Raw genomic sequence first — 26,166 nt, forward strand, 5'->3', positions numbered from 1 at the left:
TGATTGGAACTTGCTAAGTTAATTACAACGTTCGTTTCAATTTACCGTGACTGGTATTTTTTAATTTACTTTTCTCATTTTTTCGGGGTCAGAAGTATTTCTGTAAAACTTTAGAAATTTTTTTGAACCAAAGCCAGAACTCCATTTACATTTCCAATATTTTCAAAATGGAGGGCTTCGTGAAGTTGGTCTCTCACATTTTGAAAATTCGTTATTTCATAGCGGATGACGTGAAGTTTTTTTGAAATTTCAACAGGAAGTCTGGAACTCTCCGAAAAGATCACGGAACTCTCAACAAAAGATTCGTTATTGAAATTTGGGGGGCCAAGTTCACGGAGTTCTAGCACTGAAGTGGTATCAAATTGCACTGACTGATTAACCACAGCGTACCGTGTTGATATCGTACTGTTCCAAATCAGAGAGTGTTTCTTTAAAAAAAAAAAAAAGATGTAAAAAGCATCATATAGTGTGCATAAAACGATTCTCGATGAATTCAGACTTTTGATATCTTCGTGGTCGCAGGTATACAGGATTACCTCCAGAGTTAGGTTTATCGTCTCATCAATCGGTAGGTGAAAACCGTCCAAGTCCTTCCGATATATTGAAGATGGAGAGAAAAAAGTCCCACGGATCTCCGAGTCTTTAAATTACATTCGGTTCAAGGTAAAGCGGAAGTGATTCGTTTTTCTTACTGCCATTTCCATTCTGTTTTTCATACCACACAATGTGCACTCGGACCACGAGGGGGAAGTTTTCTTTATTCTATTATCGATTGACGTACAATGGTATTATACTTTGTCGGTGAGGAAATACCCATGCCCAACGTAAAGAGAGCCTTGCGATTTCGTGCGACTTACCGCGCTCCGTTCTTCTGTTAGGTATTCAGTGGATCGGAAGGAAAGGAAAGATGGAATACGTGTCAATGAGAAGTAATTATAAGGAGTATGGAAACGAGTGTCAGAAACTGGGAATAAATACGTTTCGTTTGACGCGCTCCTTGACCCGTATTACAGACTGCTTGTGTCTGGTATTAAAAAGTCACTTTGCATCGTCTGCAAGGTCGACGAAAAATGACCTCGATCTTTTGACGCGACGACAAATGTTTAATATATGAACAATTTACCGAGCGAATAGTATTGTTAATGAAATGGTAGTCTAAATGGGTCCGTTTAACGATTTATCGCGATTGCCTCGGAATCATAATTTGTTCATGAAAATTCATCGAAGCTAATTACGAAAATAATCGACTCTACAATTTACCTTGCGTTTTGAAACCTACGGAGAGAATACCAAAGCAATGTGTATAGACCTTTGTAATAGCGTTGGGAACACATTTGGTCATCCTGTAGAGTCGATTATATCTCCACCTATCTGCACATAGGAATGGAAAACAATTCGGTAAAGTACCAGACGGACCTGCTACTAACAGCCTGTTGCGTCGTGGTGAAAAAAGGGGGATGAAAAAATGCAGTTTAATCCGGGGTCGCAAGTCGATTTGTTGATATCGTTTCCCACCGCAAAGATTTATTATACTTTATAGGCGGTGACACACTCGCCTCTGTATGCTTGACCCATGCACCACGGGTAATGCGGTGATTCTCTGTTTCCGTCACTTGAAACTAGTGTAGCCAAACGTCGAACCGAACAGTAACGGAATTATGTCGCATGGCCTATTTCACCAGTGAAATCCTCCGTTGCGTTTGTAATTATAGAAGGTTCGTGGTAATCGGTTTCGGCAGTTTATGTTGCCGTGGAAATTACTGTTAGTAAAAGGGGTTTTATCCTTCGTTCAAACACGAATCGTAGCTCATATACACGATGGATTCACCTCGTTTCTTTAATATGGACGGAGTGACTAGAGTGACTAATTTATCCCTTTATTCGAAACGAACGTGCGGAGTCGTTTTTTTTCTTCACAGGGTTTCTACCGAGAGAGAGATAGAGAGACAAATTTTACATAATAATCATGGATTGAAAAATTTATATGCTTACAAATTGCAGTTCAATTTAAAAGTATAAAGTGGGATGATTTTTGTTTTAGACATCCCTTGAATATTTGGTAATTTTTGTGACATACATTTCTTATTTATTATTAGAAGATATCTTGGATTTTCCTTGCGTATTTCACTGAATGATGTCCCAGTCTGTGAACCATGAAATTTTGGATGTTTCTGAGCCTTTCAGTGAATCAAGTAGTTATTATATGACTTGGGCAAAACCTACGGAAATGAATCTGAATTTCATAGCTTTTAGGTGATGTTAATGATTGAATCTGAAAATTTTGACTTATCGCAGAGTCAAGTCTCAGATTCATTGACAATGAAAATTCCGCTTTCAAGCTTAGTGCAACAGATATCCCATGATAACTGAAAAATTGAGAAGAAGAAGGGAGGAACAGGTGGAAGAAGACAGAGTCCCGACCACACAAAGTTACAAAGACTCAGCTTAACTTGTCGCCATGAACGCGGTTAGGGCAATACGACATTGAAATTGGTTAATTTCAGCTGATCGTTTTAGGTAAATTTGCAAAAATCCACTCACAGAAAAATACGTAGGTACAAGCCGTTAGACTTTCATTCTGCGAGATGCAGTAAAATGATCGATAAGCAACGGCTTTTGTAATCCAAACACGACCTGTTAGCGCACAGTGTGGATAACCGACACCAGATGGCGTCCCCGGAATTCAAGCATCCCACTAGCGATAGCGTCTCCTCTCTTTTTGACAAGTAGAGGAAAAGTGTGGTCCCCGCTCACGCGTGACACTGGAGATGTGTTCTCTGGGTCCCGAGGTTCAACAAAGGATTGGCAGGCGGTAGCGGACGGGGACCTGTTCCGTTGGTTTGTCGGACTGTCTGCTGCGACGGTGGGCGAGGCGAGGCAAGGTGAGGCTATATGGCCCTCGCTCCTTCGATCGGGTTACTCAACGCCTACTGGACTTACCATCGCGAACACCGGCAGGATACTTGCGCACTTGTGGCAGCGTTTCAGCCATGAAGAGAGAGAGAGAGAGGGAGGGAGGGAGGGAGGGAGGGAGGGACAGTCTTGTTGCAGCAGGCCAAGGCATTCGGTAACCGGAACGACCTGTTGCGTCGATTTTTTAAACCACATCTCGGGTTCGCATCGTCGAGGAAGCTTTATACCGAGCTTCTTCAACTACGACGCTCATGATCGATTCGACAGTCTCCGGTTCTCACGCGCCAACATCGTAGTAGGTGGTTCCTATGGACCACATGTATCGGATTTGTTGTTACCTTTGTTCTTTAGTATATTTTTTTTTTTGGATTTTTTTTTTCATTCGGTTACCATTCAAGGGTCAAAATACGTTGTCTCGACTCGCACGCTGATGTTCGAACGACGATTACATTACCACTTGTGATTATTAGTTTCGCGAAATGGGGGGAAACGCGAGTTCCGTTATCACGTTCCAATGGTTCAAAATTTTTGCTATTCGATTCATCTTTGGAAATTGACGATAGGTAGAATAATGTTCATTCATAGGTTTCCAATGGGTAACTATTTTTTTGGGATCAATACTGGAACGAGTTTCCTTTCTGATTAAATTTCATGTGCCAATGACTAGCGACACAAATGAAAAGATAACCAAACGAAACATTGATCATAGACGTATAAAATTTCTATATAGAGAAGACTCGGTTCAGTTTGGATTCCAATAAATAGTGAGTCACTGGAAACCTGTTAATGAATATTAATGTACATAGCAAACAACTTTTGAACTGGCTGGTTTTCAGAGGAATAATTTTAATTGCTAGGGTTAGCATAATTCTTTACAAAAAAAGCCTCCATTGCGTTAACGGGTGAAATTTTGCTTAAATATTTCGACTACATATCTTTCTAATCTAATTTTTACATTCTTAGAGTATAATTAAAGTATCTTTAACATAAAGATGTATCAAGAAATATTTGTTTCTTGGAGTCATAGCAATTGACAGCAGATCAAGAATCAACATGAAACCTAACGACACAGACAACTACATCATTCGATCTTATCATCGATCGATTGTAGTGAATCGTACAAACGTTGAAGTTTTATTCGCATCACTGATTTTTTCGACAACATACTCCATATTCTGCACAGTTGATTCCCGAAAATTCTCCTCATTGATTGTTCTAACGGTATAGTCTTCATTTGTGAAATTTGATACGACCAACCTAAAACTTAGGATCTGAAGTTCTAAGTCAAGGTCTTTGTTTGATTAATAATTACTTCAGCGTACTGGCAATGTTCAATTCGTAACGGTTGCAGATTTCAAGCTACCAGTAAACCGAATTTTACCCAACAAATGCAATCATCCGTTGAGTATAAGGTGAAGGGTTAAACTTTCGTTGCGCTTGAGTTGGTAGCATTGATTTGTTTCTGTCAAGGTATGGAAGTTGACAAGCGATAGGTGGTATCGCATACCGTGCGAATATTGACACTAATGTGACGATGACGGTTGGATTGGTAAGAAATATGACATCGATTCCAAAGATATCGATGTCAAGTCACGAAATCGCGACTCATGGATACTTCAAGACAAAGCTGGAACATGGAATAAGTAAAAATGTCAGAAGTCGAGGAGTGGAAGGTTTCGTATTTCGAGTCACTAATTAGCAACGTTCACACATTATATAATTACCGTCTAATTAAATACATTCTGCGGCTGGCTTGTGGTGAACAACCGCGTTCCGTTTGCAGGGTTGCATTAGTGGCAGCTCTTCCCTCTACGCAACGTTCAGAGTTTTATATCGTTACTTGTTACGCTCTCTTTTCTCTCTCGTCTCTCGGTTTTTTTTTTTTGTTCTTATTTTTTAATTTTTTTCCCTTTTTCCCCTCTTTCCTCGTTGAAATACGTTTGGCAAATGGCGTGACGTCGCCTCCAGGCGTTGCGACGTAATTCAACTTGGTCTGCGTAGCTGCTTCTCCTCCACCTTTTTATCATCCATCCACTTCTCCACTAGCCGTACGTCGTTATCCTACCACGGAATGTCATTTATTGAAAAGATAACGGACAGTTGTTTGTTAAGTTTAATTACGTGATTGTTTTTGAGGGCTCAAATACCAAGTCCCACGTTACATTTCACATTACACCAGTACGATTTTTCATAAAGTAAGAAACAGATAAGAAAATACCTTTTGGCTATACGCTGGGAGAAAGTTTATGACGGTGAAGATATCTTGACGACGATAAATATTGCTAAAACTACCGTATTTCGAGTATATCAAACTATAAATCGAGGAATCATATTTTTCTATCAACTTACAATACATGCAGATGACCTTTACGATACGTCGCGTCGGTAGATAAAAATTTCTACCAGAATTAATGGAAACTTTTAAAATATCCACATTGGTGCAGGCTGAGGATATCGGATAGGAAGACGTCGATGTGTTTCTTGGTTATAATTATTTGGTAACAAAGCGTAGAATTCGTAATCCAAGAGGTGATATCAGCACGCACCATCGCGTCATGTTGCGTGCAACAAGCTCAACAAAGGAACGGCTAGAGGCTCGCTTTGACTCGGCTGGTCGCCATCTGCGCTTACGGCAGCAGCTGCTGCTTGGCCGAGCTGCTTTAGAAGCGAGGAGAGTTTTCATTAATCCATTTTTAGGCATGGACTCCGAGCCTGGCTGTTATACGAATCTCGTCTTATGCAATACCGGATGAAACTGCATCCATAAAGTCTGTAGCTGCCCGCTGCGACGGCGGCGCGTAAATAGCGTTTCGGAAATGTGAAACTTTCCATACTCTGCGATTCTAATATCTCGAGGTAAATCGACTCTTGTGCTCGATGGTAAGTGCGCTGAGAGAAATTTTTAGTTACGGTTGTCCCTCGGTCCTTAACTATTTTCATTTTTTACCACGATCGAAAAATACAGTTCTAGGTAGAAAATGAAAATTGGTTCTCTAGCTGTTACCGGAAAGTCTAGTATCCGTTGCTGTTCTTTCTCATTACGATCACTGTTGCTATATTTTCTCGTAACTGTTGCGAAAATTTAATTCTCGTGCAACGATAAATTGACGCTAAAGCCTTGTTTAACTAAAAAAGTAGAGTAAACCGAAGAAACTGACTTTGCGTTGCAATTACCAAAAAAAGGATCGACGATAGCGCGCAAAATGTTCACGCGTACCTCGTTTTTCGTAATTCCAACAATATTCAAACAGTTGTTTTTAACGATACCTGTTTTACTGAATTTTTCTAGTTACTGTAACAAATGAAAATTTTCTCAGTGCGCGGAATTTCGTGCACAGGGATATTCGGGAATTTTGAAATGAAGCCGAATTTCGAAAACAAACTAGGCAGTCTCGTTGCCGATGAACGATTATTGTTGAAATACAATTTGTAAAATTTTTCAATATTTATACTCAGTGTTGGAAAAATATAGTCGAGCTAAAAGTTGGCATTTATTTTATTTAATTCAAGTTTCATTTGGTCTGTTATCATTTTCTTCATAATGTTATTCCCACGCTGTTACCAAAATTTTTTATTTTCACCTGAACTAACAATGCGCTTCTTCAGACATCGGAAAGTTCCAAAAATATACTCTTTATATTGAGTAGTAGTTACAGAACGAATTATAAATTGTAAGGAATTATACTTCTCGGAATTTTACTAACAAGGAACACCAGTTCGGTGAACCCATTCGAATTCTTTGCAACTCACATACGATGTGAAACATTGAAAATTGAAAGACAATTTTTTTTTGTATCGGTGGAAAAACTGTCGAAATGGATGAAAACGATCCCCGCCAAAGGTGGATACCCAACGGAAGTAATTTCTTGATACGTTTCATTCGAACACCTCAAGCGCTTCTATCCAAAACTGAGAAATCATTTCATTAGGTGCCCATATTTTGGAGTCGTTTTCATCCCTTTTAAATCATTTTCCCGCCAACGAAAAAAAAACCCGTCTTTTAGTTTACAATGTTCTACAACGTACCTGACTTGCTACGAAATCGGAGGGGGCACCAAACTGATGTTCCTTGTAAGAAGACTTTGAACTGAAGCAATACCGTTCAATCAATCATTGAATGCAAAAAATTTTTTCCCGATATCCTCGGTTATCAAAGTGATGCACCAGAGTATCAATCGTTCACTGTTTTACTTCTCGTTTGTTTCTCACTATTAGAACAAAATTGCGACAAAACAGAATACGAGCTGCAAAATTTGCTCAGATATTTTGTTGGGTTAAATTCGTGTGGTACCCTATCTTTTTCCCGTCGCGGATTAATGCACAGCCCCAAGTGTTCGTCAAAAGTTTTGTTTATCATTTGAAACTACTTTGTTTCCAACAGTTCCTAACGAGCTTTTTGTTTTTCTGTTTCAGGTACGTATATCGTCAGGTTATCCTGATTTCAATGTAACGTTTCTCGTAATCAGTCGAATTGGGTAATGTATCACTTCTGGTATCGTACCTGGACGTGTGTAAAGAAAACTTCCTGACGTACTCCCAGTATCAGTTCCTTTATCTCCGTTCATCTTTTCTCCCGGATTATGTTTTCCTTGTAAACATCATGCAGTTGGACAAAAATTTAAATCTTCATTAAACTTTTAGCTTCTCTATTTGTTGTCACAATTCCATTTGGGTCATGGAACGCTAGTGCAAATCACAATATTATTTGTCGACGGCCAACTAATTAAGCTAACAAGTTTTCGAATGACCTAACTAACCGAGTTGACCGGGCCACTGGCTAACTATTTAACAGTAGTTAGACAGCCGCCTGATGACCAGTACGGATACTTGACCTGAGAAATAACGCGTCATTTGGTCATAACTGGTCGACTGACACGTGCGATAGTGAAAATGCCTTTTAAAGATTGCCACCGATAAAATCAGTGCCTGTTGTTAGCTTGTCGCAGTTTAGGAAAATTCGGGAATAGTTGGAAATCAGTCAGCCGAGTCTATCAATAACATGGAAAGAATAATTCGATAATTTTCGGTCAATTTTTTCGTAGTTCTTCGGCTTCACCGAAATACGGAAAACACGATTTAATGTTTCATGGTGAATTGTCAATTGAATCATACTTGCTGATTAAAAGATATGCGATCAGACTCCGGGATTTAATTTTTCATAGCACCATTGTTGCGTGGACGTTTCACCGTCGTGGTTAATTTCGCGTAGCGACTGCAAGTGAATGCTAATTATTTATGACACTGGAATCATTATGTTTGACCTCGTTAATGGAGAGTATGACGAATGAATGAACTTGTGCAATTTTTACAGCCTAAAAAGTTCAATCGGAGCCAGTCTACGCATCATGAGTTGTAGACGATCAGTAGTTGCGTGAAACATTAGCAAAAGTAGTTTGCGTTTTTTATAACAATATCGATTTTACTTTTTCAGATCATTTTAAAGTTCATGTCAGAATCTGCACTTAACTCTGTGTTTCAAGTTGAAAGAATGTTTAAATTTACTTTAACATGTTAAGAAACTATAAAAATGTCATACAATTATACGAGTTGATTAATTGTTATCTTAGCAGCTGTTAAATCTAACGGAAAAAGGAAAGACATTCCTTTTTCATTTGCAAAATCGCAGAGATCCATCGAAGATCCGGCAGGCCAAATCATTCAAAACAATAGCTGAGCGATATGAGTTTAAATTTTTGTGAGCCGGTTTAAGTTTATTCGTTCAAATGATAATAGATAACCTTTTTTTCGTGAAATTTGATCGTTCAATCCCTTGATTTTGAGTTCGGTAGGACAAAATTAGTGAATCGATGTGAAATAACGTGAAATAACGCTACCCACGTCTAGGAATGTGCTGGCAGACTTGGTCTAGGCATCTTGACTGCAGACGAAACGTCTCGGGCTTCAGATAATGACGCGAAATACTGCATGCATAGGTCACCGGGAATTCTATACCCACATAGGTTGTCTGTAAATAATTCAACATAACCCAACACTAGTTTTGGTAGGTCACGTAATCTGCTTATCCGATCGAATGTATTTTCTCTAGTTCGAGTATCGCTCGACGACTAGTTTGTCCAGTCGTCACTACTAATGTTTTCGATTTCAATCATGGTGGTAAAATAATTACGAGAAGCAGAGTTCGGGATTTGAAGAAGATGTTGAAAATTTATAAACAGTTTGAAGTGTTTTTACATGTACTTATGTTTAATACATTAGATCGAATCTTGATTCTACAGGGTGTTCGAATACGTTGTGTAATCATTTCACTTGTACGATCCCATGTATGATCTCGCAAAATTGAATTCGAGATCGAATTAGGTTAAAGATTTTTCAACTCTTTGGGCAGTCTATCATTTCGCGGGAAATTATTGTGGTTGAGTAAATTCGAAGCGAGTGGAACAAAAAACATTCCAAAACCAGAGTCGATGAAACAATGCTCATCGGTTCAAACTGATTAATGCTTTCCGACCCACGATCCAAACTCTGTAACGGAATAACCTTCAAAGAGTGTTTTGTAAGGTAGAAATGCACTCCAGTGAAGCAACCTTGTCTCTGTTGTATCGATAAACCTGAAAAACGTTTTCGCGTTTTAAACGAGGATCCATTCAATTCACGTGACGATGAGAAATCGGTAATAAAAAATTCCAAAAATTGAGAATTCGATCTGTACACAAGAAATTACAGGTTACATATTGTCCAAAAAAGTAGTATCGACCAATCTCCACATTTCCTATCTGATATGCAGAGGTTGTTTCAATTGGGGTAAGGATTCAAGCTGACTTCCCAACACACGCAAATACTATGACTATCAATTATTTCCAATATCTTCGAAATGTCAAGTCAAGGGGTAGACGATCGATGACCCAGCGAAGGGAGCCAGAATACGGATGGAGGCAGAAGTTCACTTCCAGTTCTCATTTAGATGCCGTACGTGCCGGCTGCCTCGTATCCAGCGTGTCCTCTCCCTCTATCATGTTTCCTCTCCCCTTCCTTTCTCTCTGTCTTCTTCGCTCTTTCCTCTACTGGGACTATACCGTATACAGCACCATACTTATACCATACGTGCACATACAGAATTACCATTGCCGCGTCTATCGCTGCAGTTGTTCATCCGGCACACGTGTCCAAACTATACCGGGACAATCTCTTGAAACTTGAAAATAAACCGCGCATGCGCCAAATAATTCAATCTCATTGGTCGGAGAAATCTTCCCGCAGCGATATTCTTGTCTGCGATGCAGGCGAGCCAACGTACGCAAAATGTGTACGTTTGAATTTTCAAAGAGCATAAGCATTGAGTTCCGACCGTGCTTTGAAGAATCAACTTTCCGATCCCAATAACAGATGCTTCCCGAAACCTTTCCGAGTTACCACCTCAATTATTTAAGATTCTAACCTCGAAAATTCCTATCAACTACATCGCCGGCAGAAACAGTTTGACAGCTGAAACTCGGGATGGCCAGCCTGCGCGAACAGCCGATAAAACTCGCGCATGCGCGGTTGATTTTCAAGTTTCAAGAGATTGTCCCGGTATGTCAAATATGCAGCTCAGGTGGCGCCAGTTTCTATTTTGACAAGCAGCGAAATACGGCGTTGATTCATCATTGAACGCAGTTAACCCCAATGATCGAATCAACATTGAATATTTCTGTGTTGCCTTTGTTTCAATGACTTTTGGAATCCTGTTAAGTGCACAATTCCGCCATATCATTTTTATCGGTATTACTGACGTACGCCGAGTTATGGTTGAATTTTTTTGTTTTATCAAACTTATCACCGTGTCGTAAGTCTTGGTAAAATCCTTGAACCAAGTTATCCGCAGAATCACTCTGTACCAAGCATCGCGAATAGCGGAACGATTTCTTCGTCACCTTTTTGCTTCGCGATTGCTTTGAGGCAGCTCACTCTGACGGGTAGAGAGAAAAGTGGGTGAGGTTTCGGCGGCGTTTCAATTAGTGACTTCTTCTCCCGACTCTCCACCACCCCGTGAACAACTTGGCAGGGTAAAACCTTATCTGGTACCCGCCCTGAGTAAATAACCAAGAGTAAAAAGAGCAAAGGGCAGGTCGTACTTCCGACCCAGATACAGATATAATCGCACACCGCAATCTGTCTTTTCGAGTTTCGATATGATAAACAAGCAAACGTGAAACAGCGTGCCGACTCCAATGCAGCATGGATAATAACGAGGGTCGAAAAATACTGAAATTGCTTCATTACCTTTGTTAACGCGACTTTGTTGTAAACCATGCTTCGTTCATCATCCGTTCATCACTCGCTCGTCACGGGGTGAATATTTGTGCAATCACGAATTATAGGCACTCCATCACGCACCGATCATCGATTTCTCGAAATCGTTGCTGTCGAGTCGCGCTTATCGTTAAATTTTCCAAACCCTTATCAAGGTAAGATCTGAAGTGTCATTTCAAACAACTACTCCCGACCTTATGGCCTTGCATGTCCCGGGCTTCCGGAATAATTTTACTCAGCTAGGATGTGGGTCGTTTGAAATGGCTGCCTGATTGGGCTTCGTGCGTGCTCGGGTAAAGTTAGGAGGAAAAAGGGGAACCGGAAGTATAGAGAAAGAACGACTACGAATTTTGGGTGGTTGAAAAATTGCGGTGACGCAGACCGGACGGATATTTTCGTTCCCGTTTTTACCGACGATTGTAGTTAGTGACGTAGTTTTATGTTTCTCTTTCTTTTCTTCTTACCTTCGTATAGCTTGCGCCCCTATTTTCGCGTAGATTTATCACGCCATCTGAGAGCTGGAACGACGAGAAAAATATTTCTTACTACAGTCCGTTCGGTCCCAGTATCAAGGATGCTTCGAGTGCCAGGAAATTTATATGTACAATACGTAATATATTATACTTGGTATAAAATACCGCGCGGTTTTGTCACCCTATCGATTAATGGATTTTGGCATCGGTATAAGTGCTCTCGGGTATTTACACGGATAAGCTTTAACCTAACTTTTGGCTAACTAGTTTACGGGTGTGTGTATTTGTATCCTAACGAGGACAAACTCGCCGAGTTTCTGATCATCGCTTATATATTTTGCGCTAATGTATATTGAAAATAAAAAATGCTTTTAGAAAAGTAAATATATTTACTTGTATTTTGTCTCTGATTTTTTTTTTTTTTTCTTTATTTTAGATCAACGATACTAAGATCAATGCAATGGTTGTTTGATTCAATTTTTGTTTTCTAACAAAAAGTAAATATTGGTTAAGGGTTATGCGAATAATGTGAGGTGCTTTGAGTACCCAAAATAATTACTCGATTCGAGTAAAATTTACCCAAATTGTACATTTTTTATTTGAACCAGGTAAATATTTTGGTATTAAAAACGTTTCAATTATTTGACTATTTCTCAGTCAATATTTATTTGGTATTAGAAAAGAGAATAAATAAAATAATTGAATCAAACAACCATTGCATTGCTCGTGATAAATTTATTAGATTCAGGTACGTCTTCTTTGAATCAAACAAATTATTGATCGGATGAAAAGTATCAGGAGAACAAGTATTACGTAGATTCGCTTGTAAGAACAAAACACAGTTTTCTTCTCAGTGCAAATCAGACTAGGTCGTCTAATTTTTTTTTTTTTTTTTGCTTGTGTAGCCAAAAACTGCATGTTTGACATAAACGTAATGTAGTATCCTTTTAAGGATGTTTCAGGCGCAGTGAAAAGAGTCAGGAAATGGTAAAATCAAACAATCGAGACTTATAATAATCAATGTTCCAAAATCGAAGTCTGATAAGTGGATTCGATAAAAATTGACTAACTCGTGAACGAGCCTCTGAATTAAAATTGACAATATATCGACAATGTTGACTTCCTGTCATAACAATCAACTAATAAAAAATCTCAACGAAGAGTCTGTATCTACTTAGGTGAAAATTAATCTTCAACAGCACTTCTGGCAGAGTGTGAATCGTAAACGTATAATCGAATCATCGATGTTTGTAGGTACGTTTATTTTATTGTATGGTATGTTCTTAAAGATGAAACGCGTGGCGTGTGCCTTTGAACAGGTGACAGGTGTGGTGCAGGTGATTTTCTCGCAGCTGGTCAACCGACTAGCCGACCAGGCTTCTTGTCGGTGTATTAAAAAAAAGAAAATAAATTTTAAAAAAATTTAAAAAAAAAATAAATCACACTATAAGAACCGCCGCACGTTGATCACTGTTCATTACAATACTCTTATTACTCACGTTAGTCTATCTACGAATTGTCCCGCATAGTACCAACAGGTGCGATACGAGAGAAGATATCCGTGTTGTGGAAACGTTTAGGATCGACATGATTTTTCCACGAAACGAATTTAAGTTCTTTGAGTACCGTTGGAAAGTGACTGAATAATTTACGTTTTTCCCCCGTGTTTGGAATGGAAAATAATACAGTGATTTAAAACAAAAAAAAAAAAAACACACACACACAATTATAATAATAAATCTGTCCGTCAATAGAAATATTATACAAATTAATGAACATTTTCGATTTGAACAGTGAATTTGATTCTAGCTTATCTTATTACAAGTCGTAGAATCCAAGCGGAGAATACAATTTTGAAGAAAGAAACGAAGTTTAATTTTTCTGTACTATATTCTTCTTTGGTTAATTTTTATAAACTTTATCTGTGCGTTGTACTATGTATGGTTTCATATTTAATTTAACTTCACGGCGGTAAGGACGCATTTATGTAAAAATAACAAGCACAACAGTATTTGCGGGAATGAACCTTAAAAGAGACGATGATTTTGGAATGATGCAGGTTTTAAATAGTTTCGTCTAGGTAACCATGACTGAAGAAAAAGAGAGAGAGAGAGAGAGAGAGGGAGAAAGTTTTATTTTGCAATCGTTCACTGGAGGATGATTTTCAGTGTCTGTATAATTTTCATCACAATGTTCGCTGATCGCGGTCGATTTAGAAGGACAATTAAATTATTTAGCGAATAAAAGAATAAAAACTTACGGTTGAACAAAAACAGTCTCTGTCATATGTGTTCAAATTTTGGGATTTAAAGAAATTTTCAGTTCATTGATAAACAGCAAGTGAGAGTGAGTCAAAATGTGCTTATTCTTCATTTTTATGATAAATTCAGGTTAGTTAATTTTCGCGTTAAACTGCCGGATACAGTTTTATTTGTATCACGCGGACGTACATTTTAAATATAATAAACGCAGTTTATCGACTAAGACGAAGAAGAACCTTCGCACGGTGAGAAATGGTTATTCAGGTCGTGGCACACATATTACGTCGACTACGTAGTCTTTATAACTGTCTTAATATCAAGTTTTATTCTTCCGTCGGTATGGAACAAAGATACTCCAACGGCTCAAATGTGAAGACGCCTATGCCTAGACAAAAAGAATACTGTCGTTTCAACATTTAGTATAGAAATTGAAATTGTGTGACAACGAAAAGTGTCGCCATTTACTTTTGCTCTCTAACGTTTATTAGATTCGGTGTATTAAAATGTTTTTCATATTATTGAGATTTGGTTTTTTAAAAACAAAACCAATAGTCACATTTGCCGTTCGAATTTCCTTGTTAACCGATAATTACAGAAGTATTTTTTGAAAATTTTTTCCATTACATTCGTCAAAGGTGTTCTCAATCTTGAAAAATAATGAAACCAGATGATTTTACCAATTTCTTTTCAGATTCTTTCTCACGATTATAACCTCGAATATTTCACGCGATGTATTTGTAATAATATTTCCCCGAAGTTTTATCTTCCGACGTTCAGATTATTCGTTATTTTCAATCAGTGGTAAGAAAATATTTGAGTTTGACGACTACTGTTTTGATTGAATATATAAATTTTAGATATATTTTTTTTTTTTTTTTTAATGTATAATCGTCGAAGTTTAAAACAAGTCTTTTCTAACTACCGATTAAAAATCACTCCAAGCTAATGCTTAGCGAGAGAAAACTACGTTTGAGACAAAAATTCCAAATCTCTGTTGAAAATTTATTTAGAAAGTTTCACCGGTTTCACCCACGCTTCGTAACTGTTGAAGCTTTTAATCGAACGACCGACTGCGTTGATATTTTTTCAATGTTGTTATTGAACGACGGAAGCAACAAACGTGACTGTATTAATTACTGTACGTTGCCTTAACCGTACAGAAAGAGCAATTTGATTGTCTCTGTGTATATATATATATATATATATATATATATTCGTTGACCTGTGCGCAGAATCTAGGGCGTGGACACGTATACATAAATACAATATATTTACTATATATTATACTTTTAAAGTTATATACCGGCACTCAGGTTTGCATTATGTATACATATACATGTATATATATATATATCGATTACGTCTTAATTGCGATTTGAATAATTAAGAAATTCGCGCATGGATTTGGGTCAACGTCGTCATCGCGGAATCTCTCGTACCAAAAATTTAACGAAAATTATCGAGCTGTGATTTAAAAATTACACTCACGCGAATACTTGCCTATCAGGCATATAACGGGCCTTACATGTATGTATAGGTGCACTTACGATGTTGTATGCAGAAAGTTTTGCCGAATTCCGAGCGTTCTCCTCTCAAATCGTTCGTATGCCTACGTAATATGTCTTACTTTAAGGATGTATCACTGGGTACAGTCTCGGCAATAAAGCGGAAGTTTGAAAGGCGCGGTTAACGTCAATCGAGACAAATTCGTTAAAAGAGATATTCTCTCAGCACGGGAAACACTGGAAATATGGAAAATTCGATGAAAAAGCTCATGATGTATGTATAGATTGTCGTTCACGATTGTAAATAGCATCAAAGAATAATTTATTTCAAAAAAAAAAAAAGAAAGATATTCAGTTTATTCAATCATGAAAAGTTAACGTTACTTCCAATTTTAAACCAATTCTTCGAAAATCCCCTAGAATAGATTTGGATAACGCCATCGATCTAGTTTTTCCTTCAACATATCACAAGATGGATAATAATTCTACGTGCTCTATTTTTTTACCAACAAATTCCATTTTAGGGATTTCTGGAGAATTTATTTACGAAAAAAGTAATTTACGATATATGTATACATCGAAATTGGGCGGATTTTTTTTTTTTTTTGCACACCTGTTGTGATTTCTCATGGAATCTATGAAACCTACTGTGATCAGTTTTTTCAATCTTGGAATTGATGGGTTAATATTTTTCGCACCGAAGAAGAAAAATACTCGTTCATTGAATTTAGGTCGATTAGCTCGAGTTGCACGGTCTTAAAACATCTGGTTTCCATACATTTTTGTTCAGACTGTACGAGTGGTAAATTCTTAGTTACTTGCAATTAGCTGAATGTAAAAAAATCTAGGTATCTACGCTCTCTCTTCGGATATACACGTACCGTCTGCATTAATCGCTGTATAATCAACCCGCAAGCTTCTTCGTGAAAATAAATTAGAACGCCAAACGATTTTTATTCAGTCAAATTGAATTAGAAAAACATGACAAGCGATTGTCTTATGGACAAGTTACAAAACTATTGTACCAAATTTTCCTAAGATAGTTGTAAGGTCAAATATTTATTCCATTCGATGAATAATAATTTTAAAAAAATAAAACAAATAACCTTAATTACTCACGTGGTGATGTTTAAGTAAATATCAAATACACTAAAACTGACTAAATTTTGATTGATTTCAAATAAATTTTCACTTCTTTCCGGAACTCTCTTGCCATTATTTAAACTTATCTCAAACTGTCGAAAATTTCAATAAAATTTCTAAACCATATTCTAAAACAATTTAGGCGTGTGATTGGATTCAACGAAAAAAATTACACGACAGTCAAGCTCCGTTCCTCATGCAAATTTTCATCGTATTTTCGAAATGTGTTTTGGCGAGTTTCCTAAGTCCCACGCGTTTCTGCGTGAAGGATGAATCGGAGATAACGCCTGGCGGTAGATCCCAGAGTTCTCAGTAGGCACACCGTTGTCTGGGACGACGGTGATTAATAGAACAGAGTGAATCACCTGTTCCTCGTTTTACACTAATCAAAGCTCCACTTCTCTGTCACTGCTATCCTTACTCAACGTTATTACCATTATTCATGACGCCAGTTAAGCAATACAGCGCAAATTATTGTAGGATGAAAGAAAAAACTCGAGCTGTTACTCGCAGTTCCTCAAAATCACAGTGCCCAGGCTTTGTTTGATGAAAATCAGGATAATACGTTACGAAAATATCCACGGAATTTTATTTGAAATTTCAAGTATACGCGTGATTTAATAGCGCTGTACGATTAACCGATTTGTCTTAGGCTTCGACTCAAGTAAGGGCCGATTAATCAATTAATCGACTCGGCGTATAACCCTGCTGATTTATAAAATTCATCTATCTGTTCCAAGTAATTTAGTAATCGTTAACCTTTTGTATAACGGTAGTATAATAAGGAGATTTCTGCGTACAGATCTCGATACCGACATCTTACCGACATTTTTAGCTGCTTCAAAGCTCAGACACAAACCCTTTTTACCGATGATCGATAAAGTAGACCAGAGTGGGGATAACCCACTACCGAAAAAAGAGTTTGTGTCTGAGCTCTGAAGCGGCTAAAAATGTCGGTAAGATGTCGGTATCGGGATCTGTACGCAGAACTCTCCTTATCGTACTACTTATAACTTACAAAATATTCGTTTCATTGAATCAAATATTAGTTAATTTAACCAAGCTGAGCGTAGTTTCTATAAATATGAGGATGAAGTTAGTAAGTTTACTGTAGCGATGCATGTTTAGGAAAAATGCGCGGTAAAATCGTTACTGCGCAACTTTAGCGAACGTCTGAAATTTAGTAAACAGTGATAAATAAAATATACTCGTATTTTGCAACGACGACTTCTTGGAAGTCATTCTAAAATTGCGCGGTAATGAGTTTTTCCATAATGTTTCGTTACGCTAACGTTACCAACTTCAGCCTCGTTTATTGAGCTGATTCACATTTCTCCGAATGAAATAGATTTTTCGTACGAGTCACAGGATAACTGTTGAATTAACTGTAACGAGGAATTTCTTTTCAATTTGTGCTTTTTTTGGCATGAATATTAACGAGAATCACGACGGGAAAATTTTCATTTAATTTTAAATTTAATGAGTGCAAATCGATTAATTATTGCTGCTATCATAACTGTGGGTTTATCAATCCACTTCCTCATAAAGTTGACGATATGTGAGATTCAAGTTTTATGCTCAACGTACGCTTTGTTAATTCACTTGTAAAAAAAAAAAAAAAAAAAAAAAACACCGACTTAGAGGATTGTCATTTATACATCAATTTGAATATTATTCAGTTCGGGAAATTTTCTTTAAAAAAGAAAAAGTGAATATTTAAGTTCTTAGTTTTCAACCGAGATTGCGCTTTGCTGATTTCAATCTTGTCTGCGATAAAAATCTATTTCAAGTATCACATGATACGCGAGAATGTAATTATTGAGCTTGAAAACTTTAAAATCTGATAAAAACCACCAGAGTTTCCTCCATTTTTATTTATTTATTTTTCATTTTACGCAAGTAGTTGATACCATTTTAGTTTGGTTATTCAAATTTGCTCAGATTCATTTCTATCGCTTGACAGAGACGTTGGTTTCAATCGTGTTCGCTGTCACTGTCGCCAATAACGTTGCCGGTGATTCTACCAACCTATTTTTATTTATTTTTTTTTTCTTCCTCGTTTTCAATCGAGTGTCCCGTGTTCGAAAAGCTTTTGGTCGATGATAAACTTCTATTTTTCTACCAACGGATATCTCCTTACCAGCAATGTGTCAACCCCTCAAGATTCCGCACGTGTCTCGTAGGCACGTGGAAGCTTCTCTCAAGGCGTAGGCAGGGTGAAGACAGAAGGAACTTAACTGTATCAAGTCCGCGCTTTGTCACGTGCACACCTTAGTTACCAACGTGTGATTTCCTCCTTCTTTGGTTACAAGCTCTACTGTTGATTACGCAATTCAGCCTACGCGATGACGTCGAGATATTTTACTCGAATTTACACCCAACCGTTTACATATTTATATCTACGTCGGGCCTTTCGCAGTTACTTATTAATTTGCATGTAGGAGAAGCAAGGACGCGTTGTGCAATTCGATACGACCTTCCAATTTGACTCCACGTCACGTCGCGAACTCTTGATCTTCAATGGATTTTGAAAAGAGTGTGATTTATTCGACTTATAGTTAGATAACAATTTAAATGAACTAACTGTTTAAAATTTTATACAGTTTTACTCGCATTCGGTACGAAATCTTGGTAATATTCTTTGAATTCACCGAACGAATCAAACTCGTGTACGAATTTTGCGATAACTTTTTCACGATTGTTAGTATAGCGTTGAGAAATATTTTTATCTTATTTTCATTTTCAGGGCTGTCACAGATCCCAGGGACGGTCGTCGAGTGGCGCTTAAAAAACTGCCGAACGTCTTTCAGAGCCTCGTCAGCAGTAAACGAGTGTTTCGAGAGTTGAAGATGTTGTGCTTCTTCAAACACGAAAATGTAAGTTATACTTTCACAAATTTATCATCACTCGCCCGCTCATAAAAAAACCACATTTCACAACACGTCACTGATTTTGAAAGATCTTTTTTTTTCTTTCGTCGTTTAATTGTATCTCTTTTTTCCACCAATTCCCTTCTCAATTGCCCACCTTAGGTATCGAATTCCAATCGTCAGTTATTCCTCAATTATATCTCGAGTCGTTGAGTCGAAATATTGATCACAGAAAACGGACTCTTTCACCCAGCAATGACGACTGGAAAACCGGGCCAGTGGTTCAGCGCTTTTCTCGTTTACTAGACTAAAACCCACAGAGCCGTTTAAAACGACAGGACGTGAGTCGGTTTTCAAGTGTGTCTGAGGATTTCTGCACCGGTAGTGGATGATGAAAATCTGTGAAACTTTAGCTAGTGTCTTTGTTGTAGGCGGAGTCCCGTCTCCTCCTCAACGAAATCTGTAATTAAAGCTTACGTTTGCGATCTCGCTGTTTGCACAGGGTACCCGAACCACTTGAAACCTAACCAGAGTTACTCGACGTGTGCTTGCGAGCACTAGATTGGCACATATCGCACATCGCAAAACTTCGGAAAATAAAAGCCAACGTGCCACCGTCACAGGCACATACGTTGCATCTTTACGACGATAGACAATATTGAGAAATTGAGGAAAAATTATCGACAGCCAAAAATTCATTCGGTCATTTTCAAATACCATACGATCAAAATATTTATATCCAATTTGCGACGGATGGAAATACCTTAATTTGTGGTTTCATTTGTTATATTGAATTTGGTAAAGGAGAAACTGGATTTCCAGCGAAGTAGTCTGGACCATTTTTTTTTCTAAAAAAAAAAAAAAAAAAAAAAATTTTGGCTGCCCTGATGGAGTATTGATTGATCTTTTTGGTTCTGTTTCAGGTACTATCTGCACTGGACATACTTCAGCCACCGCATCTAGACTTCTTCCAGGAAATGTATACTTTTCATTTATTGACGAATATTTTTATATTATTAGCATTTATTTTTTTTTTTTTTTTTTTAGTAATTTCATTTATCATTAATATGCTTGTCGAGTCGGTTGATACGATAGAGAGAAAAAAACTATCTTCAGTTCAATGAAAGAACCGAAAAAATCTTTGACGTTGCGAAAGACAAAATTCAAACAATTCTCAATGCAAATATCGTTATATATGTCCACTTTTGGAACCAGATAATGGCAGCTTAGGTACGTTGTTGAATTTCATTCCCAAACTTTATCTAGCAATAGGGCAAATAGTTTTGAAGCTACCTTCGCGAACGATGAAGGACTGGCCTTAGTCGCAGAACTAACTTCCCGAAAACAATGCACATAAGTTTTAAGACACAACTTTCAATACCCATCCACTGCGTAGAACCGAACCGAGTGAAGATCGATCTCAATAAATTAACATTAAAATCGCGCATATTTTATTATAATGAAGTTCCATTTCCGTTTTTAATCAACAAAAATCCGTTCTATTATCTAACTTTTGAGACAGATTTGATACAGTGTGACGCTGTTGCCGAAAATCGCTTTTTCTTGTTTTACTTCGTGGAGGTTTTTTTTTCATTCTTCTTTTATTATTCCATTTGTTTATTCCAACAGGCAGCCAAGCGCTCAAAGATTGATGAAGATTTCGTAAAGTTTCGTGGTGTTTTTTTTTTTTTTTAATTCTTCTTTCCCACTTTGGATAAATGTACACAAACGTTTTTGATATATTAACTTTCGGATCTTGTTTAAAAGTTATTTTCCATCTTCAAAGAGCAATGATTCACTGTATAAGTATACAGTATATTATTATAAAATTATATACAAACGTATTCATTCTTCAAGTCTCGGAGAATTGAGACACATCTGCATTTACATGTACGTGTAATTCACTTGAAACAAAATTAGAAATTAGTTTGTCAACTGAGGTGACAAAAGGTAATCGAAAGTGGCTAATTTATTTAACTTGGAATAATTTGTGCTTCTTTACGTACGATACGTGCAAATTTCGCAAATTTAACCGTGAACTTGTTTAATTGTTTTCCAACTCTCTTCATGGTGAAAATTAAGGAATCTCATTGTATGTATCAATTCATATGAAGAATTGAGACAGAGTAAATCAGATACCAAATTCTCAATTTTAAACCTCCTTGCGAAGACTAGTTTTTTTTTTTTTCAAACAACTTTTGTGTAAAGTATTCTAGACTTTGAAAAATTGGAAAAAAAATTTAGGTCCACTTCTCACAGTATTAACATTCGTTAAGCAAATCAAATATCCAAATACGAATGAACCCATTCGAGGTTTTCAACGCGAATTGCGAAGGTGTCGAACAAACTGGAAATTTGAAAATATTACATCGACGAGAGAGGAAAAATTGACGAAAAACTAGAAAACTGTAAAGTTTTTCACCCCGTGACTTGACGTGAAATATTTCACGCGTACGCCTGTGCTACATGCATAGAATACACGCAAAAACTGTGCATCGGTCGCGTCGAAGAAACCCCACGACGAGGATCCGATCGTGAGTCGAAGCCCCATCGCATCGCATTGTCGAGCGTAAATTTTTACCGCCTCCAATCGGCCGTCCGTAGTCGATTTTAAACATTTACAGGTATATTCAATATTATACATACTCGGATGTCGGCTGTATTTCTCATGACTGATTCAGATGTTCGAGCACACATCCAAACTCGAGTTTACTTATTCGGGAGACGCTTGAAATATTTCGGACTACGCCGGTTTGGCAACCTCGAGGCTTATTTCTTCATTCTTTTATTCCGAGTCACAGACGTCGTTGTTGTTTGTAATCAATACATGCAAATCGAGTTCTCGGTAACTTTAGCGAAATGAATTGGCTGATATAACGCGATTCGTCGTCAAGTTTTTATGTCGTATTATGATTAGTCGACGGTGTATTCGAAACAAACGATCATCCAGGCAGCAACTCTCGACACGATTTGCTAATCTTCAACTTTCTGACACCCTGTATGTCACGGAATTTAATATTTACCGTGGATCGAACGCTTCGAGATTGCCACTTTAATCCTTGGTTAACACTCTTCAAAGGAATCCAATTTTCGACCGGGTTAAAAAAATTCAGTCACATTCGTCGAAGATCGATGATAAAGAATGGGTATAATTACCCTGCTAATTAGAGAGTTGAAAATGGAAAAAAAATCTTTACAAATCTGCGATAGCAATTGGACGGAAATTTGTTGTTGCATATTCTGTTGCGAAATATTGCTGGTACAATAATTGCCATTAATTCCTCGGGGAAAAATTAAACCGATCTAATTAGATTCAAATCTTGTCTCCACTTAATCCTTTGAGTCATAGTGGCAAGTATTCTTACCACCTATTCTATATCCATTTTTTTGTATATTCAGAGAACCTTTCAACATATTTCATATTTTTACTATTTCTGATAGTATATCAACGGGTTTTCACTACTCGAGAGTGATTATTCCGATATAAAGGAAATTACTATTGTTAGAAACGAATTGATTGCAAACAACGTGAAAATTGAAGGAATAATTTATTTCCGAGAAAGTTATCCCTCTGAACATATATACATGTTTTGCATAAATTAAAAGCTTTTAGGGTCGCTGATTACGAATCTGAAATCGGATTCTAGACATTCAAGATGGCGGATCCGATATGGCGGACGAAAATTTCAAATTCGATCGAATCCGGAGAAAAAAATCTATCTAGGGGTTTTTGGGGTCGTTGATTACGAATCTGAAATGAGATTTTGAAAATTCGGCAGGGCGAATCCAATCAGCGACCCCGAAGACTCCTGCGTAGAGTTTTTTTGACCGCATTCGATCAAATCTGTAATTTCCATCCGCCATGTTGAACTCGCCATTTCGAATTTTCGAAATTTAATTTCAGACTCGTAATCAGCGATCCCAAAAACCACAGAATACTATCTTATTGTGTAATAAAAGTTGACTAGGCACAAGAACGTGTGACTCTAAGGGTCAACATGATCTAATCAGATATAATTTTATCGATCTATTAATTACATCCATATGTAAATAAAATCAGGATAAGTAGCGTAAAAATTTGTATCATTAGTTCCATTAATTTTCTTTCCCGGACGCACGTGTAAAAAATAGATCGTATAAAAATATCAATTGTAGGTACCCGCAATTTTACAAGTCATCTATGTACAAATAAAAGTCCCTGATTTTATTTCTCGCTTCAATTTTTGCCTCGATGACGTATATCCGTAACTGCACCGTCTTACTTTTTACCGTCGCGCAAATACAATCCGAATTTGAAAACGCGCGAGCAATTTCACCGTTTGTTCCTTAACCGGACCCCATTCGAAATTACAGAGATATGCAGCTGCTGACCGGGATTACACCTACGGCTCTATTCACACGGTCAGAAATCACGCACACTGCATGGATTTGGTATTCACGCGTGTTAGTAAGCAGCCAGGGTATAACGGCCTTTAGTAACCCGACGGCCACGGCAGCTTTATCCACGCCACATAATGTAACAAGTTTTGGGTGGTTGCCTCTCCTGCAGCTCGAGTTTTATCCCGGCGCTGTTGTGCTCTCGTCCCGTCCTCGTCGTCTCTCCCGAACGGTGCGAAATAGCGCAAAGCCGCGCCTCGAGCCCTTATCGATTCCAATGGTTATTAAGTCGGCATAAATTCGGCCCTTGTGCAACGCGGATCTCGCTGCTGGGGGCGAAAAGGGCGGGGATCTCCAAGGGAGGGTCCCTCTCTCTCCCTCTCTCCCTCTCTCTCTTTTTCTCTCCCTCATTTTCCTGGCCCTGCGGACCCCCGGGGTTGGCACCCTTTTCGTAATACCGGCGCCTCGGCGCCCCGACCGCCGTGCAGCGCGTGGCATCGACCAAAGCGTTTCCCCTCGTTCGAAGGGCTACCCCCCCCTTCTCTCCCTTATCCCTCTTCGACAACTTTTTGCTCTCTTCTTCGACGCTTCCTGCTCTCTTTTTTTTTTTTTTCGTCTTCTTGTACTTTCACTTTTGGTTGTACGATACGGTTCGGGGTGTGAACGTTGAAATATTTGAAAATAGGTTGGTCGTAAGATCGATTGTTCAAAAAAAAAGAAAAAAAAAAAACGAAAACCGAATCATTTTTCTACCGTGCCGGAGTATAGATTTGTCAGAATTAATTTGAATGTAACTTACCTAGTCGAAGTTAAGAAACTTTTTTTTTTAAACGTCGAAATTTCGTTGCTGTAACACGTTCGGACCATGTATGGTATGTTCGAAGGCGGATGGTGACGTTTTATTTGTAGGAAGAGTGCGGCTACGGTACACTGTTTTACCTGCGGACATCCCCCGACGTATTATGTAATGATATGTGAATATGATATATCAATTAATCGCGAAAAAAATTAATTGTTATCATAAAAATGGTGGAATTTAATTTTACAGTAATTTAGAATCGTTAGAATATTTCGAAGGTGAAATGTAAGAAGATCACGAAGTGGAACGTCAAAATATGTACAGAATCTTTGGATTGAATAAGATTGTAGGAATTCTGACGATTCTGTAATGTTTAGACTTTCGTTAGTTTGATCTTTCTACATTTTAACTCTTTTATATTACGACTTGCTGGATTTTAAAATCTTATGGCATATATTTTAGTATTTTAAAAATTTGTATATCTTCACATATCATTTTTCCCCTCTACAAAAATATAGAATCTTCGGAACGACGATGATAATTCTCACGATTCTGTTTTTTTGGCTTGACTTTTCCTATATTTCGACTTTCTTGTACATTTTGAAATTGTGTGAAACAGACTTTTGGGTCCCTAAAAATTTCATATTGCGACTCTTCTCTTTTCTGACCCCTCCACGACACTTTTATCCCATCGGTTCATATTTTTACACTCCTGCGTAACAAGTATTCGAATATTTCTTTGTACTTATAACATAAGTTCAAATACTTTTATATTATTTGATTCTTTCGCGCGCCTTGTTTTAATTCGAGACACAATCGGTGTACGTACATGGATTATTTAGATTTACGGCTTTATTCGTTTATATTTATTGGCCAAACTTTTCGAACAATAATATAATCGTTGCTTTTCAAAGTTATGTCATCAAATGCTTCAGTCGATATTACATTTGGTCAGCAGAACAAATAGCTCTTGGCAATAAGATTCTATCTTTTAATAATGTGTATTTCCCGTTCGGAAAATAATGTCAGTTTTTCGTTTAAAAATTACTTCCGTTCAGTATGCAAAAAAATTAACGGCAAGGTTCAAAATTTTTTAAAGGTATATAATTTGTAAAGTATATCATTATAAATGATGTTATAAAAAAAAAAGAAAAAAAAGAATCATAAATAACCAATATCGCCTAAGCTTTTTGCTTCGAGTACTTTATTTTCTTTTTCTTCTTACTTTTGGTAATGCATTTAACAATTTTTAATTTCTTGAAAAGAACAATAAACCTGCATTGTTTCAAAGTTCCTTTTCCGCGCTATATTCGTATTTGATAATTGTTTTATGCGCGTGAAGTTTTACGAACAGATAAAACAATGCACAACGTGATAAAACATTGCAAAGTTACGGTGAAACATTACTCAACAATACTAAAATACTAGAAGCCATTACCCGCAGGCTCGTTGCGTTTGTTTGGCAAACCCTGCGAGTTTGTAGATATTCCTCTATGTCAACAATTTCCCGCGAATCTCTCGCACGCCGGTTTTCCCTACTCAAATTTTTATCACCGTGGAATTAAACTAACCATC

At 37.5% G+C, this 26,166-nt stretch overlaps 1 protein-coding gene across 3 annotated transcripts in view; it reads left to right on the plus strand.

The window, feature by feature from the left end:
- Window positions 1-26,166, plus strand: part of nmo (serine/threonine-protein kinase nemo) — a 153,167-nt gene that overhangs the window by 72,479 nt on the left and 54,522 nt on the right. For all 3 annotated transcript variants that reach the window (XR_006883142.1, XR_006883143.1, XM_046625282.1), the window contains exons 2-3: window positions 19,292-19,421; window positions 20,339-20,394. Coding sequence is in view for 1 of the 3 variants with exons in the window: in XM_046625282.1 (XP_046481238.1) it covers window positions 19,292-19,421; window positions 20,339-20,394 (186 nt within the window). In the remaining 2 variants the exon portion in view is untranslated. The remainder of the gene's footprint in view (window positions 1-19,291; window positions 19,422-20,338; window positions 20,395-26,166) is intronic.

The sequence above is a fragment of the Neodiprion pinetum genome, chromosome 5, assembly GCF_021155775.2.
Source record: "Neodiprion pinetum isolate iyNeoPine1 chromosome 5, iyNeoPine1.2, whole genome shotgun sequence".
NCBI classification, from domain to species: Eukaryota; Metazoa; Arthropoda; class Insecta; order Hymenoptera; family Diprionidae; genus Neodiprion; species Neodiprion pinetum.